We start from the raw sequence: 19,315 nt of genomic DNA on the forward strand, positions 1-19,315 counted from the left end.
CATTCCTCCTCCAAGCCTCTGCAGGAAGGGAGAGGGGAGTAGAGGAGGTAAAAAGGAATCTGGGGTGGGGGGTGGGCTTTCTGAGTCCAGGCAGCGGGGAGAAAGAAAGAAAAAGCATATTTTCAGTCAACTCCGTTTGCTCTACTTTCCATGTTGATCACTCATCTGGGTACTTTTCTCCATTCTTGCTGTCACTTCCCAGGTCCAAGTCACCACCATCACTTGCCCGATGGCTGCAGTAGCCTCTTCCCTTGTCTCCCTGGTGCCACCCTTGTTCCTCCACCCCTTTATGGTCTGCTTCCCAAAGTCAGAGGAATCTTCAAAAATAAATTCAGGTCATGCTATTGCCCTGCTTAAAATCCTACAGTTATATCACACCACAATTAACAGGGGATTTGACCTCTGGTCTTCAAGACGCTCTGCTGGTACCCACCCAGATCCCCTTGGCTGCGATGCTGTGCTCATCCCCAGCTGCTGTGAGTGTCACCTGCCGCCTGCTCTGGAGAATCACCCTCTCCCAAAGGATCTGATGTGCCCAAACAGTGACATGCCCCCACTCCTGGGAGCCACCCACAGCCAAAGACTGACGGACGTGGAGGTCCGCTGCAGGATCAACTCCCTCGTGCATTTCACTCTCCAGAGCTCCCTGAGGGATCAGACTGAAGGTGGACTCCAGCAGGAACCAGGTTTGCTGTCTTTCTCCACAGCCTATCCTGCCTGCCTCACTCTGTGACAGGTTCCCCCTCAGAGAACTGTTCGCACAAGAATCCTTTTGTCTGGCTCTGATTGTCTGAGACCCAGATTCAGACGTCCCGGACGATGTAGTCCCGCCTGCATCTCCTTTTTGCTCAGTCTGGTCTCACCACGTCCCCCCTTTCCCTGCTCCTCCAATGCCCCAAGGTCCTTCAGAACACTTGCAAGCCCTGGATCTTCTCTCTACAATGGTTTTCCCCTAATCGTCCAGATTCTTTCCATCTTTAAGTTCTCCACTCCACTGTCCCCTCCCATCACTGTCTATTGCATGTCCCTGTCCAGTTTTCTCTCCATTGGAAATGATCTGGTTTGCTTGTTTATTGTCTGTCTCCCACCTAGAATGTCAGCTCCCTGAAGGCAGCATATATTGTCCCAAGCAGCAAGGGGACAGTGCCTAGGGCCCACAATACTTTTAGGGGAAATGTTTTCATTTCTTTTAAAATCAGAAGGGAAAAAGAAAAGACTATAATCCAACTTGAATAATATTCATCTTTGTATCAACACAGTCATAAAATATAGATTTTTAAACTATTTTTATTTTTTTATTTTTAGGAAGGGGATGCTCACGAAGGCAAAATTGCCAAAGATCCAAGGAAGTCGTAATGCAGCCTGCCTGTGGGTGGCGACTTTGTTGGTCTTGTTCCCTGCTGGGTCCCCAGTCCCTAAACAGGGCCTAATGCTCTGCAAGTTCTTGTCAAATGAACAAGTGACTAAGAAAGAGCCAACGTCCGGCACTGTTATTTGGCGGTTTCTCTTACATACAGCAGAACCCAATTGTGCAAAATCCCCCTAAAATGTAACTTTTCTGAGGGAAGTGACCTTGTCTGACTGGTTCACTCCTACACCCCCAGAGCCCAGAAGCAGGTCTAGCACATAGTAGGTGTTGAATAAATATTTGTAGCATGAAGGACTGATTGGAAGCGATACAGGGCACCCTGAAAAGATGGAGGGAGCGTCCTGAAGGCAAAACCCCGGTCCTGTTCCTGAACATCCCCATGAAACACCACAGGGTTGGCCCCGAGAAGGAGTCAGGAAGTGTCTCCTGAACACACCCCCATTTCACTGCTTTCCTCCCATTCTGCTCTTCTCAGAGCAGGTTTCTCAGCCTGCCAACCCTTCCTGACTTTGCCAAATGTTTTTCTCAAACATTCTCTTTAAGCCCTTTCTCCCTAAGCCTCAGCCAAACACCCACCCTGCTTGGTTTTCCATCCTGTCCTGCAGCTCGTAATGATCTGTGTGGTATTAAGAAGCCGAACCCCCAAAAGACAGAGAGACTGTGTGGCGGTGCCGAGAGAGAGAGAGAGAGAGAGAGAGAGAGAGAGAGAGAGAGAGAGAGAGAGAGAGAGAGAGAAGAGAGAGAGAGAGAGAGCAATGAAAAATGAAGGGAGCCATTTTTGTGCAAACCACTTTGCCATCTGCTTTACGCATAAATCCTCACTGAATCCTCAACTTGTGTGTTAGGTTGATTACACCTGTTTTAATGATTGCAAAAGAGGCTAGACCAAAGGAGAAAAGTCATGTCCTAGGTCAGCCGGTGAGTAAGGAGAACGTTATAGAGCCATTGGAGAAAACAAACTGGAGTGGTTAGAAAATCCTCAGCTTAAATAAGAGGGAAGAAGAAAGGGTTACAAAGAGTGAAGAAAAGGGGTGTGACCAGTCGGAAAGGTTGCAAGGACCACTGAGGGGCAGAAGCAGGCTGGAGAGCCACTGAGTAGCACCCAGGCTGGGGAGGGCGGGCAAGGGCATAACTGGGAGGAGGGAAGGAAGGTGGAGGAAACCTCCTGCATGAGGCATGGGTGGTGGTCAGAGTGATGAGGGACGGGTCAGAGTGACAGGAGAAGGGTTAGCGTGACAGGATGGGAGTCAGAGTGACAGGAGAGGGGTCAAAGAGAGAGGAGGACTCAGAGTGATAGAGGAATGGTGCCCCTAACTGAAGAGGGTGCAGAATGAAGGGAGAGGCACCAGATTTGCAAACTGACAGAAGACACTTTGAATTGGAAGGAGGGATCAAATAATGGGTTAGCTTGATGTTGTAACAGGGGTCTGAATAGCACAGGAGATGTCAGACTGACCCAGGAGCCATGAAAGCATCTGAAGAGGCAGTGGAACTGACTGCCGAAGGGGCAGACTGATTCAAGGCGGGACAGGCTGACGTCCATCAACAAACCCGGAGCCTCCTCTCCCGCGGGGAGGCAGCCAATCAGCGCACCAGGTGCACATAACGTCACTGACTGCCCAGCAGACTCCTCCCCAGCGAGTCGGCCAGAGGTCCATCCTCCTCCTGGGTCAGCCCTGGGTCTGGTGCCTCAGTAGCAGAGTGTGTGCCTGCTGCTGAGCACAGGCTGGAGGCTGACGATGGGCTAGGAAATTCGTGCCAGGGAGAGAGCCCCTGAAAGGGGTCAAAGGAGAGAGAGTAGAGGGGGTGACAGATGGAAAGACACATATAGACAACGACATAGATGAGGGAGACAGAGACAGAGATGCAGGTCCAAAGGAGGGAGAGAAAGTCGGTCCTGAGAGGTCCTAAGATGGAGATGGCTGGAGCTGTCCCAGAGGGGCAAGATAGAGGCAGAGAATGCAGCCGAGAGGGTGTGATAAAAATAATTAGAGGGAGAAAAAGAGTCCAGAGAAAGGCTGAAACCTGCACCCATACAGAGACTGGGGAGGGGGAAGAAGGGGACCCCTTGGGGGTCAGTGACCAGGCAGCAGTCAGTAACTGAGAAAACCAAAGCCACACTTTGGGGAGGATAGAAGCACGGACAGCAGAGCCCTGGGAGGAGACAGGCCCAAGAGGCACCCTGACTTACACTGGATCAGCCTGGGGTCTGCACCCCCACTGTTGGCATCTGCGGGTCTTCCCCACCCCCTTAAGTTTTATGCAGAGGTATGTCTTTCAGGGAGGGCTGGCATCTCCCAATTCTTAAGTTTTTAAGCAGTCTTGGGTAATAGTTTGCTCTTGCTCACTGTTGTACAGGTCCAATAAAAGAGGCCTTGGGGCCCCACTGGGCCCCACACTGCGTGCTTGCCCCCTCTGGTCTAGGTGCAGAGGGATTCAAGCGGGAGAGCAAAGAGGGAACAGAAACTGAAACAAATGGGAGAGGAGGACAAGACCACCCATGGAAAGGAGACACGGAATATCAAGAAGGGGCCCCTGTGTTGACTAAGGGTGAGAAAGGTCAGGACAGCTGGTGGGAAGGGGAAGAGAGAGCCCCCAACATGACAGGGAGGGCTTGGGGAAGGCCCAGGTACAGGCCCAAGAGGGAGACAAGAAAAGGGGAGGTCCAACAGGGAAAAAGACCACTGCCACCAGGACCTGGAGAGAAGGGAGGCCCCATAGAAAACCTCAGGTGAGTGGGGGCAGGCAGGCAACTGGTGTTATTATTGGCCACTGTCTGGGCCCATCTGGGGGTGTCTTTGGAGCTCTGACGGTGAAGTCTGTGAGGGTTGGGATCTTGTCTATCCTGTAACACAGGGAAAGGCTGGCACCTTGGGGCTGCCTGGCACATCGTGGGAGCTCTACACATTCATAGAATAAATGCCCTAATGTGTATTGCAGACTCTGCACTGAGCCTGACATGCTACGGTGGGGCCTCCGGGGGGCCTGAGTCCCAGTGGGGTCTCCAGTTTGTTACTTTATGGCCCAGGGTGGCTCAGCATCTGTCGAGAGCCTGCTGTGCTAGGAGCTGCTATCATTCCGTCCTCTTAAGAACCAGCAATACTTGCTTTAGTCCCATTTTACAGAACAGGACACTGAGATACAGAGAAACTAAGTAGTATGGTCCAAGTGACACAGTAAGTTAGAAGTCAGAATTTGAAGGCAGGTCTGCCTGGTTCTGTGGCGGCCCGTGCACTTGTAATTCTTACACTGACCTTAGGGGTTGGGGGAAGTGGACACAGAAGATGACCCTCACAGCCCCAGGGACCTCCAATTCCTTGTGAAACCAAGGACAGGGGTGAAATGAGGATCTACTGCATGCAGGGCACTCTGCCAAGCCCTGAAAAGTGGCCAACGACCCTCAGCCTCTAAAGCAGAAAGAAATTCTAGGAGTCCAGGAACAAAATGTGCCACTTGCGTTTGCTTCTTGTAAAAGTAGCAGACCCTCTAGAGTAGGTAGTCAAACTTGTAGGAGGGCTGCGGACAGACTTCAGGGGGCATATGCACTTGGATGGGAGAAAAATTACATCTTTATTGTTTAAAGTGCAACATTTCCTCAATTAAACATGTCGGCCACAAAGCATGCTAGTGTTAGCAAGACCTGTGTATGACTGTACCCCCAACAGAAATCAGATATTTCCATATCCCATCTCACTGGCTGCAGTTTCTCAAAACAGTGTTTATGCGCCTCATGTCTTTGAAGTTAAGAGTAGTTAAGATCCATCCACCACGTGATCTTGCTGGCTAGTGTGTTGACAAAAAGGCACCCATATTCCTATATCACAAATTTGCTTTTTAAAAATATTTTGATAACTGCATTTCAGTGTAACTGGCTTCTTTTGTTACCTTGTGTATTTGACTGTATGCTTTTATAAGCATAATTCTCAGCTCTATGCCAGCCCACCAAAGGGGACCACAGCCCCCCAAGAGCCAAAGAACCTAGTTTTAGGATAAATGGCCCCTTGGTCACCAGGTGGTAGGTGTGGCCTGTGAGAAGAGGGGTTTGGAGGACAGGGTCAGAAAGTAGGGCCTGGGCAGAGAAGGAAGTGCTAAGAGAGAAGTAGCACAGAGGTGACCTCTGGAGGGTGGGGGAAAGAGCTGGCAGACCTGGTGGGGGATGTGTTCCCATGAAGGGGTACAGCCCAACGGGGACAACAGCCAGGGAGGGTCCAACGGGGACCCACCAGAAGAGCCAGGGCTGTGTCTGGACCATGGACCCAGTTGCCTGACTGCCTGGGTTGAAATCCCAGCCTCCTTTCTGAGCCTCAGTTTGCTCTCTGTAAATGGGTGTTATACATAACTCACAGGTTCTAAGAAATGAACGAGATAATCCATGTAAAACGTAGTGTCCAAAATATGATCAACACCCACGGTGGGTTAGCCTCTGTCATAGGAAAAAGCGGGCAGAGGCGAGGCAGAGATATGATTAATATTTTAATAACTACCACTTGTTGAACACCTATTATTATGTGCTGGGTCTGTGCCACGAATATCCATCATGACATCATTTTACCTTCCCTGAGACTCTTGAGGTGGGACAGAGGCGGTCAGAAAGAGGTGGGACAAGAGAGGGAGTGAGCGTGAGTAGCAGGAATGGAGAGTGGAGTAAGGAGACAGGATCTGGGGATAGAATAAGAGGGAAGAGGATAGGCAGAGAGGAAAGGAGGCCCCAGAGTGGACCGCAGAAAGGGTGGTGGCCCTTCAGGGGTGGCATTAAACACAGGGGGTCAGGCAGGGTTTGCAAAGACAGGGATGGAGGCTCCAGGTTGATCTATGCACCCCCTTCAAGCTTCCTACCCCCAAGACCCCAGTTCCCCAGACCAGGCCGCCTACCTCAGTGGCAAAGAAGCCTTTGGGCCGGTGTTTTCCCAGAGATGCCAGGCCACCAGGTCCAGGACTCTCGCTTGCACTGATGGTCTGCTGAGCTGCTGCCAGAATTTCATCCAGTTTGTCTAGGGGGAGGCAGAAAAGGGGTGGGGACAGTGAAATTAAAATTGCTTTGGCCATGCGCAGAGACAGAGCTGCCCAGAGCCCACATAGTGTCTTGTAAGAACCAGAAAAGGACACCCCTGTCTCCTCCCCGGTGGATGGGCGGCCCTGATAATCTCCAGCCCAGGAGGCAGGACCCAGTGATGGGAAGGGGTGAGGGTGGCGAACAGGACAGCCATCATGGCAGGGAAGGTGGAAGACAGAGATGGGAGCTCAGACTTGGTGGGGTAAGGGGGCGATCAGCTGGCGGGAAGATGGACAGAGTAGTAGCGGCACCCCAGGCAGCGTGGGGTCAGGGGCCCTGGGCAGCGCGGGGAGCAAGGCTGGGCTATCTTACTGAGCGCCATCTGATACACGGTCCGCTTTTTCTCCATGCTGGGCACTGGCGCAGGCTGCTGCTCATACTCTGTGGGCAAAGGATGCGGCTGAAACCCGGGGGCATTCCCGGAGGGCGGGGCGGAGCGGGCTCGGCCCGTGGGCGTGGCCAGCGTGCGTGCGCAAGCGCGAGTGGGGCAGTGAGGGGCCGGGGGCGGGGAGGGGCGAGTCCGCCGGCGGAATCGGGACGGGGTCCCCTCCCGCCAGTCCTGTGCCCACTCACCACTCTTCTTCTTCCAGGGGGAGACTAGCCCGGGGGAGAGGCAGTAGAGGAGTCAAGAGTTAGGACTTCAGGGGGAGGCGAGGGGCCCCCTGTCTGGAACGCCCGCCTCCCTCAGGGCCCTGGGCTGGGGGCAGTCAGCTGCCCGACCCGCCCCTGTCAGGGGAAATCGGACCCTCCAGGTCCACTCTGACTGGAGGAAGGGGCTCGCCTTCCTTCCTGTTAGTGGGGGTTGGGGGAGCTGGTGGTGGATAATGGAGAACGGGGTGGAGGAATAGATAGGGGCTAGAAAAGAAACAGGGACCCGCAGAGAGGGACATACAGACCCAGAGAGACCCCGACAGAGAAACAGATACAAGAGGACAGAGGTAAATCGACTCTCAGACGCCTTTTCCCAGCGACACACACGCAGGCCAGAGAGAGTCTGGCCCGTGGACGGGGACAGGATGAGGACAGGACCCCTGGTCACTAACAACACTAACAAACTCAAGGGACGGTCCCGCCCCTCTGCTCCTCTCCCTCCCAGCACCTGGGCCCAGCAGCCCCACAGGCTCACCCATCTCCTCCAGCTCTGAGGTCATGGACTTGGAACGCAGGGAGATGGCTGGGGGCGGGAGCCGCTTAGCCTGCTGCGGTGCTGCAAAGGTGACAGTGGGGGTCAGGCATCAGTACCATGGGGAGAACCGCATCACCCCTCCCCACCACCAAAGTGCTCCCAGAGCTCAGAGAATAGCCACCACCAGCATGCTGAAGCCTCCCTGCCTCAGTTTCTCCCCATAAGGGTCATGAACAAGCAGCCTTAGGGAAGGGAACACCCGCCATCGGGGTTTCTGAGGGTCTTAGTCTGGTGGCAGTGGAGTGCCAGGCCTGGCCGCACACGTGGGGGAGGAGCACCTTTCTTGTGGACAGCCTCATCCATGTCCGGATGCCTGGTGACCATCACCACCTTGACCATCAGCGTGTTGCCCCCTTGGCGAATCATGTTCACCACCTGTCGGTGGCCAACCTTCACCACATTCTGCCCATTCACCTATGGCACAGACAGCCCCCAAACCACACCCAGTAGGTGAGGGAGGGGTGCGTTCAGCTTCAGAGTCCCCAGCAAAGTGGCCTCCTGCCTTGTACTGTAGGCCACTTGTCCCACCCTCTGACCCTCCCCACCACCCCCTTCTCTTGCAAAGCCCCACCTCTCTGTTCTTGTAACTCTCCTGGCCTCAGGGTGGGGCAAGGGGTTAGGACCACCCTATTCACCCCTCTCTCCCTCCTTGACCCCCTTGCATTGAGAGAGTGTGTGTGTGTGAGTGCATGCTGGGGGCAGCTCTGTCATCTTTTGAGATACTTCAGAAAGGCCTTCGGATTAAATCTGTGAAGAAAGTAGAAGCTAGGAAGCCTGGTGCCAGAGGAGAATCTGGACTTGGGCAGCCATATCCTGGTGTGGATTACAAAGGGCCTTGGGATTTGTCACCAGGGATCCAGGAGAGAGAGGAGTGTCTGTGGAAGGCGGGCTGGAGGCTGGGGCTGGGGACCAGGCCTCACCTCGATGAGGAAGTCTCCCATTCGCAGTCCGGCGCGCCATGCCACACCACCCTCGTCCACAGACTCCAGGTACTGCAGTGCCGGGAAGGCCGGGGTGGGGGTGAACTCCTCGATGGGGGTCTGCGCTGCAGATGGGAGGAGCCGGCGGGGTCGGGGGCGGGGGGTGGAGAGGCCGAGCAGGGGATGGGGCTCAGACCCAAGTCACAGAGGCTTCACGGTAGCTGAGGGACCAGCACCCGGAGGTGGGGTGGTGGGAAGGCTGGGGTCCCTTCCCCTATCCATCCCCCTGGGTCACACAGCCCTTCTCCCGTCCCCTCCCGGCCGGCACTCACCCTTGGCCCCCCGGAGCACGAACCCAAACCCCTCACTGTCCTTCTTCTGCAGCAATACCGTCTTCTCCTTAATGATGTAATCGCTGGAGGGGAGGGGAGGGGAGGGAGGGGCGGGGGTGGGGCAGGCGGAGAAGGGATCATGAGACACTGAGCCAGCGGGCAACCCAGTGACCTGATCCCCTGCTCCAGGACCATTCACCCCGCCCCCTAGGATCTTCCTCACCCACTCTGGGAATGAACGTTTGCTCACAGCAGCCCTGACAGGCCTCCCCCGCGAGCCCAGAGTGCCTGCTCTCCCACTCACTCTTTCCTCATTCATCCATCCGTGCACCCATCCACCCATCCATTCAGCAAGCAGTTACCAAGCCCACTGTGCGCCAGGCACAGTGCGAGAGATGGGGAGGGACACCATCACCTCAGCAGACAGCCTGGCTGGGAGCCCTGCTAGCCACCTCCTGTCTGCGAACTTGAGCCCAGACTTTAACCTCTTGGGTCTCAGTTTCCGCATCTAGAATGGGGGCGGGCGGGGGCAATGGAAGGCTCTACCCGACAGGATTACCATAGTAGCTTAGGACATGGAGTGTTCAGCAGAGTGCCCGCCACATCCTATGCGCTCAGTAGAACTCCTTCGCTGTCTCTGGTCAAGTTAAGTCAAGAGGACACATGTATTTTGATGATCGCCCTCCCAAGTCCGTGACTATATATACACTATAGGAATATACTACAGTAACACCTCCTCAGGTCCCCACGCATATTGATTGTAACTTTGCTTATTCTGCAAGGTCCAACATGGTGGCTACGAGCTGCATGTGGCGATGTATATGCAAATTAGTTAAAGATGACATTGAGAACGATTCAGTCCCTCAGTGTCCCTCGCCACATTTCAAAGTGCCCAGTAGCCACGTGAAGCTGGTGGCCGGCATGCTGGACAGTGCAGATACGGAACATTTCCATCGCCACGGACATTTCTAGTGGACAGCACTGACTTCTGTACTCCCCAGTGTGTCTCAAATGTATCTCCTCCATGCAGTGGGTAGAGTGTGGTAAAATGCAAACCCCCTGTGAAGATGGGGATGGCTGCCAGGAAGGCCTCCAAAGCCTGCCAGCACATGGAGGTGACGCTCACACACCCATTAAACACACACATCCCCCATGCATGTCAACACCTGCAGGGGCTCCCTCCGATGCAGTCCCCAAACCTTGATATCACCATGGTATCTGAAGGTCACAGGTCTCTTCCATTCCAGTCACCCCATATACAGCAGGAATACCCAAACACCCTGGCTCCAACCCCACTTCCTTTGGAATGCCCCAGAACACCAAGATCCAGCGGAGCGCATGGCCGGCTGCACCCCAGCACCCTGCAGTCCTGTGTGCAGCCCGCCCAGTGGGCAGGCAGAGCCCCTTAGCATATTCCAATAACCTCCACCGGCCCCACCACACTCCAGGAACAGCCCAGCATGCTCCCTGTGCACTCCAATTAGCTACCCCACAGCTTCCGCAGAACAGCCCTCCAGGAATACTCCAGTATATTTCAGTAACACCCCCACACTTCCCAGTATGCTCCAGTAGCTCCCCCCTACTCGGATCTCAGTATATCACCATAACATGCCCCCTGAACACATCCCAGCACACACCAATGGTCTCTAATGTGCTCTCACTGTATTTCGGCACCCCACCAACACCACACAAGCACCCCTGTATTCTCCCATGACTCTCCCACGACTTCCACTGTCAAATCCCATATTTTGTACCACAGCCAGTGTTCTGCACATGCACCCTTATGCCAGCTCTGCCCAGCCCCCCTCACTGTAACTCGGTGTGCTCAACAGCACACGTGGACACATAGTCTCACCCCAGCCACTGTCCCTGCTCCAAGCTCACCATGGTCCTGCAAACAGGTCCACACCACACCCATATCCTCCTGATCATATATTCAACCCAAGGATGGGCCACCTTGGTAGCTGGGTGGAGGGGGTGTGAGAAGAGTAGGGAAGGGGTTGAAAGGAGGGAGGGAGGGAATGGAAAGAGAGAAGAGGGCAGGAAGGAGGCCAAGAAGGCTCAAACAACGAATGGACAAGGCCAGGAGAAATTGGTGGAGAAGTCAGAGCTCCCTGCTGCTGACCATGCACTCTGTGATGCCCTTGTCCCACCTTTGTCCCCACACCACATACCCGAACAACCTCCTCTAAGCCCTCATGTCCTTGCTGCCCCCATGTCCCTTCCAGACCTCCAGCACCCCCCCCAATGGCCAGCAGTGCCCTTCAGTTCTCCTTTATTTCTCATTTACAGCAGTTTCACTTTCCTTCATTCATGACACAAACCCCGACGTTTCCCACATCTTTCCCCTGCCCCTGGAACCTCTCTTTTACCCCCACATTATCCTGACGCCCCATACATAGGCCCTCTCCAAATACCCCATTCTCCAGTTATAATTCAATAAAACTCCCATATCCACTAAATGCCAGGAAGAAGCACTTGCTACGTGTGAGGCAGTATTTGAAGCCTTCACAGCGAAATAACTCAACTGTCCCCCACAGCCAGTCTCTGAAGTAGATATGAGCACTATTTCCACTTTGCAAGTGAGGAAACAGAGACCCACAAAAGGTAAGCAATTTGCCTGAGACCACACAGCGCATAATGTCCTTCAACAATCTCCAAGAAAATACCTGGGCCACTGCAGAAGTAATACCCTCCACTCACTCCACAGCACCCAAATGCCCCAGCACAGATACATCTGCCCCAAGTTCACCACCATGAGCACCCCTCCACTGCGTGAAATTTGTCTCAGGCTGTGCCATAGCACAATAACAACGGGTGACATTATTGAACCACCGCTGAATGCCGGACACAGTTCCAAGTACTGTACATTTATTTATTCATTTAGTCCTCCCAACATCCCTGGGGGATAGGGATTGACTATTATTGTTCCCATTTTATATATGAGGAAACTGAGGCACAGAGAAATAACTTGCTCAAGATCACACCAGGCTAGAGAAGTGTCAAAGCCAAGATTGAATCCCGACAGGCGACCCCTAGCCCCCAATAATGTCCAAACACCTAGATCATCACAGCACGCCCCTCTGTCCCTCCCTCCCCAATGTCCCCATCAGGTACACACTCCTGTCTCCTCCCCACTCTTGTGACTTTCTCACCTAATCCCCAGCTGTATGTAGTGTTTCCTTCATCCCACTACATTCTCCTTGAACTTCCCAGCTTCCTGTGACTCTATACTCCCTCTCCCTCACTCCTGTGTGTGCCCCCATCCCTCTCTGCACCTTGCTCCCCACTCCTCCATGTCACCTGAAAACTGCATGTCACCCTAACCCACTGCCAGCCCTCACTCCCAAGGCCCCTTATCACACCCACGGGGCCATCCCTCCACCCCCCACTTTGCTCTTATACACACCCACATCCCCTTTCAAACCAAAGTGCCCTCCTGAGACTTCTGTGATGTCTCCCTCCTCTCATGTCCCCTCTGCCCCCTCCCTTGCCCTCATCCCACTCCACATCCGCCTGCATTTCTGCATGGAACCCCACTGTGTGCCCTCCAGTACCCTATGTTCCTTTTATACTCCCTAGTCACCCCCCCACTCTCACCCGTTTAAAGCCTCTTCCTCCTTCACCATCCTCAATTCACTCCATCACACACCTTTCCACCTCCTGTTACTTGCAACTGCAGTTCATTTCCATTTCCTGCACCCTCTCTCTACACTGCCTAAATCCCCACCCCCAAATCTTCCCGTTTTCCTGCATCCCCTCCTTACCCCATTTCTCTGCACACTCCACGCTCAGGTATTCCCCATTTCCCCAGACTCCCGTATCCCCCACTCTCCCCTGTTCCATTCTCATCCTGACACCCTCCCACCCAGACCCTCTAACCCCACCCCCTGCTCCAGTCTTCACTACCCACGCAGCACCCCATTCATGCTCTATACTGCTGACTACCTGCCCTGCAGGAACACACACAATGCTCTCCCCCAGGCCATCTCTCAGCGACCCTGGGAAGCCTCTGGAGCTCAGCGGCCAGCTCTTGTTCACTGGACCCCACACACCAAGACTGCAGCAGTGTCCACTCCCCCCACCCCCACGCTGAAGGTCCTTCTCACACACCCAGGATCCCACAGCCCGGAGCCTGCTGCTGTATTTGGCACCCCCTCCAGTACTCAGCCCTTCCCTATGTACCCATCTTCACGGCTGGCACAGAGGCCCCCACGCAGGGAAGCCAGCCCCCTCCCATGCTGAGAAGTGGCACACACAGCAGATGCAGCTCCCCGTGCAGAAGCTCAGCCATGGCTCAGCACACGTGCCCCCACACAGGCTCAGACCCCCCTGGGGGCAGGGAGAGTGGCACACGGGGACAGAGACACACAGAGGGATTAGTGAAGGGGGGCTGTGGGAGAGGGGGCAGGCCTGGCACAAGAAGGTGGGTGTGGGGAAACAGCCGCAGTGCCTGGGACAGACCCACTCCATCACACGCGCACACACACACACACGCACACACACGCACACTCCCCAGACATCCTCTCTATCACTCCAAGTCACACACAGAGACAGACGCCGTCAAACAGGGACACACAGATGGACGCAGCTGGGGGGTGGGCTGGGAGCCCAGCACCTCTCCATGCGTGTCTCTGTCTCTCCCTGGCACACACACGCACACACACGCGCGCGCGGCTGCAGGCAGTCACACACACGCACGCATATCGACAGAGCCACACTGACACATGCACAGTGACACGCAGCGGAAAAAGAGGAGGGGAGGGGGGAGCCCGGGGGCGGGATGCGTGTGTACTGGGGGGACGACTGTGAATGGGAGAAAGGGGTATGAATGGGGGGACTTGCCAAGTCCGAGGAGGGGTGTGGGGATATGGGGAGCAGGGGCCTGGGGTGGAGGTGCCTGAGGGAGAACCGCTGTGGCTCCCCAAGGGGAGGGCTGCACAGAGGGGGCGGTGAGGGCAGTAGAAAGGGAGGATGGGGTCTGAACCCTAGACTAGGGTCCGCGTGTAGGGCCTGACGGGGGGCAAGGTCTTGGAGGAAGAACTGAGGGGGGCCTAGAAGGGCCGATTCCGGGGCTGAGGTGGGGGGGCCTCGGAAAGCGAGGCCCAAGGAGAGGGATGAGAAGAAGGGTTGAGAAGAGGGCCCGGAAAGATTTTAGCTCGGAGGTTAGGGGGGAGGGTCGGGGACCAGCGGCGGGGAGGGGTCGTCCCCGCGGGCCGCGCCGCGGGGAAAAGGGGCGGCGGGCTCCGTTACCTGTAGATGTACCACACGCTGCGCCGCCGGGGCCCCAGGGCCGGCCAGCTGGAGGAGAGCGCGGGGGGCGGCTGCGGCAGGGAGCCCCCACTGGGGCCGCCGCCGACCGCAGACAAAGCCATCGCCGCCGCGGCCCCGGCCCGGGTCCCGGTACCGGCCGCCCCCGCCGCCGCCGCCGCCGCCGCGTCCCCGTCCCCGCTCGGCCGAACCCCCGTGTCCGGGCCCCCAGGCCCCGCCTCATGCTGACCCGCGCCGGGAGGGGGGAGGGGGAGGGGGCGCGCACCCTCCCGCGGGAGGGAGGGCAGGGCCGGGGGCTCACATGCCGGGGGGCGCGGGGGCGCGGGGCGCGGGGTCGGGCCGCCGCGGGAGCGCGAGGACCGCGGACAGCGCCGGCTTCAGCACCGCGGACAGCTCCGGCGGCGGGCGGCGGGCGGCGGACGCGAGGCTTAACCCCTTGGCGTCCTGCGCCGGGCGGCGGAGGGGGCCGGGCAGAGGGGAGGGGGCCGGGAGGGGAACGCAGGGCCCCCCCTTGGCGGGAGAAGGGGGAGGGGCGAGGCTGGGGGGAGGAGAAGGGGGAGGCACTTCCGGTCTGGGCCCCCCCTTAGCCCCCCTCCCCCATCCAGAGCCCTCCCGCGCAGGTGCAGAGCGAGAGAGCGCGGAGAGGGACGCACATCACACACGATGCCTTGCAACCGCGTGCTGGGACGCGCTGACCGAGCCCCGCTTCCAGTGCGGAGACACCACGGGGAGAGAGGCCCCAGGAGGGGACACACAGCCCACCACCGCAGACTGACATAAAACGCACCCCAACACAGTCTGGAAGGGCCGGAAAGGAAAGGCCAGGACATTCAGACTGGGCACCAAGGCAGTGAGAGACACCCCTCCCCCCAAAGAAGGCCAGGCAGAGGGACATACACAACCACAGCTCACACGGGAGCCCCCAGGAGAGGAGCGGGGGCGCACAGGCCACCGGGGGCTACGCATGGCAGGACCACACAGCTCCAGCAGGGATGCAGGAGCACAACACTGTGGAGGCCAGGCCAGCACAGAAAGGGTCCTGCAGAGCAGGGGGGAGGCAGGAGCAGGAGAAGCTCACGCATACCACACACGGAGCAGCACATGCCAGCGGGCACAAGGAGGAAAGTGGAGAAGAGGAGGAAATGCACTTGACAGGACGGAACTGGGGGAGAAGGAAGAAGGTGAGGGGGAGAAAGGCCACCCCCATACAGCTGGTAGAGCCAGTGACCCCCCAGACCAAGGCCCAAGTGAGACCCACAGAGACACTGACAAAGACAAACGCAGGCTGATGGGGAGACTCAGGTGGGGGGGACTTCCGTACTCACCCGGGGCCCAGAGCCGGAGACGTGCCAGGCGAACACGCACAATGGTCAAGCGCCTCAGACATTCAGGGCGCGGGGTGGCACCCCAACCCCACCCTCTCTCCCCACATTGTCCTTTCTCTTTCTCTCCACCCGCAATCCATCCCCACTGGCCAGAACACAGACACAGGTTTGGACACATTTAATGGAAGGATGCTAGGAACAAGGAGACCCTTCCCTGGATGGGGGGGTAGCAGGGGCGGGTGTCATCTCTGACGCTCGGTTCCCACCATCCCCATCCCGCCACCACAGCCTCGCCCTTCTGGAAGCCCAAGCCCTAGAGCCCTCCTCTCTTGTGCCCCTTTCCGCAAACACCCCCGGTCCTGAATTCCAGATCAATCAGACAGATGGAATGCATGCGCCCAATGTCATGTGCTGATGTGCACACACAGTGACATGCACAGAGAGGGACAGACTTGTGCCAAGACCCACCTGTCCGTATGCGGTAAGCAGACACACTGCCAGCTCGAGAAACCCTTGCCCTCATATTCAGACGTCCCGATTCAAGGACACACAGATGTGCAGAGCCAGGCACAGAATGTGCCCCAATCGTGCAGCCATAAATGAAAGCCACAGATGCATACATCTCTACAGAGCGGGACAGACCCTTTCGCTGTCACGGGGATATGCACAGGGCGACACATCTAGGGGCCTCCAGCCACACATGCACACAGACACGTGTCGTGCGCACTTACGAGACACCCAGGCAAGAACACACTCGGGGAAATCGGACAAGGCGCTCGCCTGTGTAAGACGTTCACTCATGGGAAACTTCAGCTCTAGTTGTGCACACGCACATCCATACAGCCCCAGGCATCCCTTCCTTCCCATTATTGAAATGTCCCCTCCCTCCCCCTCCCATCGCACCTCCCTGGGCCAATCCCATCCATCAAGCTTCCGAAGCAAGTCAGCCAGCAGCCAGGGAGGGGAAAGGTGTCAGTGTGCCCTTCTCCCTGCCCCCACCCCACCTGGCGGGGCTCTGCCCACTCCCAGTTTGAGGTATGGGATACATACACTTCCACTGCACATGACTGCACAGAGATGGGGCACATGAAGGAGATGAGGGCCTCTAGCCAGCCATACACACGAGCTCCCCGGGCATCAACACCTCCCCCCCAACCCCCAACCCCAGCATCCACCCCACTGGTTTTTGGCTACCCCAGAGCTGGGCAGTCCAGTGGCTGCCAAGGCAGATTTGGGATTGGGCTGTGTGGCCTGAAGCTAGCTAGCTCTGCCTTCCCCCACCCCAGATCCAACTTTAGAGGGAGCAGATGCTAGAAAGGGGGCTTGGAGGTGGTGGAACTATTTAAAAGGTGGAGTGTGAAGGGTGGTGGGGGATACGCCAGGGTGTAAGGACATTTACCTTGGGGCATCAAAGCTGTCGTAGGAGCCCACAGTATAGTGCCGGAAGAGTCTCTTTGCCTTGTCACTGCGGCTTTCTGCAGGGGGACAAGGGATGACCTTGGACCCTCACTCTGGAAACCACAAGACCACCCCCAGGGCTCCTCGTGGCCCACGCCTTCCCATCTACCTCCCAGCAGTCCACCCCCCTCAGGAGGGGGAAAGGAAGGGACACGAGTACCCTAGGGTAAATTGGGGATAGGCAGAGGTTCCCCATTACCTTGCTTTCCCTCCTGGGAGCGGTTCGCCACCTCTTCCAGGCAGTCAGAGGGGAACCAGCCGATGCGACCTTTCACCTGACCTTCCCAGAAGCCTCCTTCCCCGATGCTAAGCACTAGGTGGGGAGCAGGAACATAGAAACATTTCTACATTTCCATGCTGCCCCCGCCCCCACCACACTCGATTTACCCCTTTTCACAATTCCTGCACTCGTCACAGGGCCTGGCCCAAGGACATCCTTAGGAAATATCCCAGGAAGGGAAAAAGGGGTGGAGGGAGAGGCAAATCATGTCACTCTTGCATTCTAGCTTTTTGAATCCAATGGGAGACATCAAGAGGCACGGGGGAAAAGGGCCATGTCCCGTCATATGGTCTCCGCAGGTTAGGGACATGTCCACAGCTGGCCCTCATCTCCCCTGGTAACCAGTTACAGCTCAGTTCTGTAATTTCCCTCCACCTCCTAGGCAGACCCCCCAGTCCCTGTGTCCCTGCCCCTGCCATCTCCCAAGTCTCTTTGCCACGTCATCTTCTGTAATTTGCTCCCAGACCCCTCTCTGCGCCTCTCTGCCTCCCCTGCTTCTAGAAGGGAGAAGAGATTAGAATCAGCTTTCTCTGTTTCTCCACCACCCATAACCGGAAGCCCCTTCCTGCTGTCTCCACCTTACTGCTAGCCTGCCACGTGCTCAGTGCTGCTGTACTCCCACTGCCATTCAATTGTGGACAACAGAGGCAGCTAATTTTTATCCAACTCTCCCTCCAGACCAGAGCCCTCACGGAAGGGGGGTGGTCCTTTTATTATCCCCATTTTGCTGATTGGGAAACTGAGGCTTGGAGATCCGAGGTCATTTGCTCAAAGTTATATGGTTTGTAATAGACAGAGCCTGGATTTGAACATAGCTCTGGCCATTTCCAGAGTGAATGCTTTTAGTCACGAATGTTTGCTACCTCCCTGTTCAAGCACTTGGCTCAACACAAAGTCTCCCATCTCTCCTGCATTTTCACGACTCTGTCCCCACGTGGCCCTTCAGGTACCTCCCTTGCTCAATCCTCATGCCCACCCTGACAGGTAACAACTGATCTCCCATTCTAGAGGTGAAGAAGCGGAAGCTACAGCCACAAAGTCTCTTGCTCAGAGATGGTTCGAGTCGTGCTAGGATTTGAGTTGGGGCCATCTGATGCTTTTCCCTGCAAAAACCACATGTCCTGAGAGGATCTGGGAAATAAAATGGAGAAGATGCTCCAGGTTAAGGAAGAGCAGGAGATAGGGTGACAAAGGGTCTGGGCTCTTGGCTGGCTCTGCCATGCCTGGCTGGGTGGTCTTGGACTCAGTCATTTGTTCGCTGAACAAATATCTATTGAGCGCCCATCACGAGACAGGCTAGACACTGGGTAGAGCTGCTGGACACAACAAATGTGATTCCTGCTCTCACATTGGTGCCCATTAGAGGCATAACTCTGTAAGTGAGCTCATGATTGGAAATCAAGACCAGCGTTCAAGGGAAAAAGACAGGGTGTCTGGAGAGAGGCCAGATGGGAGCACATAAATTGGATGGCAAAGGGGGACCAGGAAAGTGTCCCAGAAGATGTGACCTCTAGGCTGAGACCTGAAGGATCCTAGGAGTTCAGGAGGCAAAGAAAGGGAAGAAAGGTTATCCAGGCAGAAGGAACAAACAACATATGCAAAGATGTGGAAAAGGGCTTGGGGCATTTGAGTACTGGGAAAAAGGACGGGGTCCCAGGAACCTGTGAGTGAAGAAAAGAGTGGCATCAGATGAGGTGGGTAGATGGGCAGGAGAGGGCTTTGCAGGCCAGGCTAAGGCACTGAGTTTGGGTCCTGAGAGCAAAGGGAACCTGCTGCCTTCTCTGGCTGTGGTGAAACGCAGTGACATCATAGATGTGGGCGTGCTTTGAGGCAATGAAGTGTCTCTAAATGGAAGGGAAGGATACAAAAACAGGGCAGTGTGCCCTCCCCCTGCATAGAAGTAGTGGGCTCGGAGTTCAGAAAGACACACAGAAGATACCGCCCATGGCCCTCGGCCTGCCCAGAAGGTCCCTCATTCTTGGCCTCAGTTTCCATTTCTTCTTTCTCACCCTCCAAATCACAGAGCAACCCCTGACCCATACATTCTCCCTCTCTTTCTCTCTCTCTCTCACACACACACACCTTCTCTCCCTCTCTCCCACCCTTCCTTTCTCCTTCCCT

At 56.1% G+C, this 19,315-nt stretch overlaps 1 protein-coding gene across 6 annotated transcripts in view; it reads right to left on the reverse strand.

Annotated features, from left to right (window-relative positions):
- The window catches only part of SHANK1 (SH3 and multiple ankyrin repeat domains 1), a 44,299-nt gene that overhangs the window by 9,645 nt on the left and 15,339 nt on the right, over positions 1-19,315 (reverse strand). For 5 of the 6 annotated variants that reach the window (XR_013992128.1, XM_081031128.1, XM_081031125.1 and 2 more), the window contains exons 13-21: positions 17,114-17,227; positions 16,856-16,931; positions 8,861-8,943; positions 8,529-8,653; positions 7,887-8,022; positions 7,549-7,629; positions 6,996-7,019; positions 6,735-6,803; positions 6,242-6,360 (exon numbers count right to left, since the gene is read on the reverse strand). Coding sequence is in view for 5 of the 6 variants with exons in the window: in XM_081031128.1 (XP_080887254.1) it covers positions 6,242-6,360; positions 6,735-6,803; positions 6,996-7,019; positions 7,549-7,629; positions 7,887-8,022; positions 8,529-8,653; positions 8,861-8,943; positions 16,856-16,931; positions 17,114-17,227 (827 nt within the window). In the remaining variant the exon portion in view is untranslated. The remainder of the gene's footprint in view (positions 1-6,241; positions 6,361-6,734; positions 6,804-6,995; positions 7,020-7,548; positions 7,630-7,886; positions 8,023-8,528; positions 8,654-8,860; positions 8,944-16,855; positions 16,932-17,113; positions 17,228-19,315) is intronic. The other variant, XM_081031127.1, reaches the window with a different exon arrangement.

Source organism: Rhinolophus hipposideros (genome assembly GCF_964194185.1).
Source record: "Rhinolophus hipposideros genome assembly, chromosome: 21".
Classification (NCBI taxonomy): Eukaryota; Metazoa; Chordata; class Mammalia; order Chiroptera; family Rhinolophidae; genus Rhinolophus; species Rhinolophus hipposideros.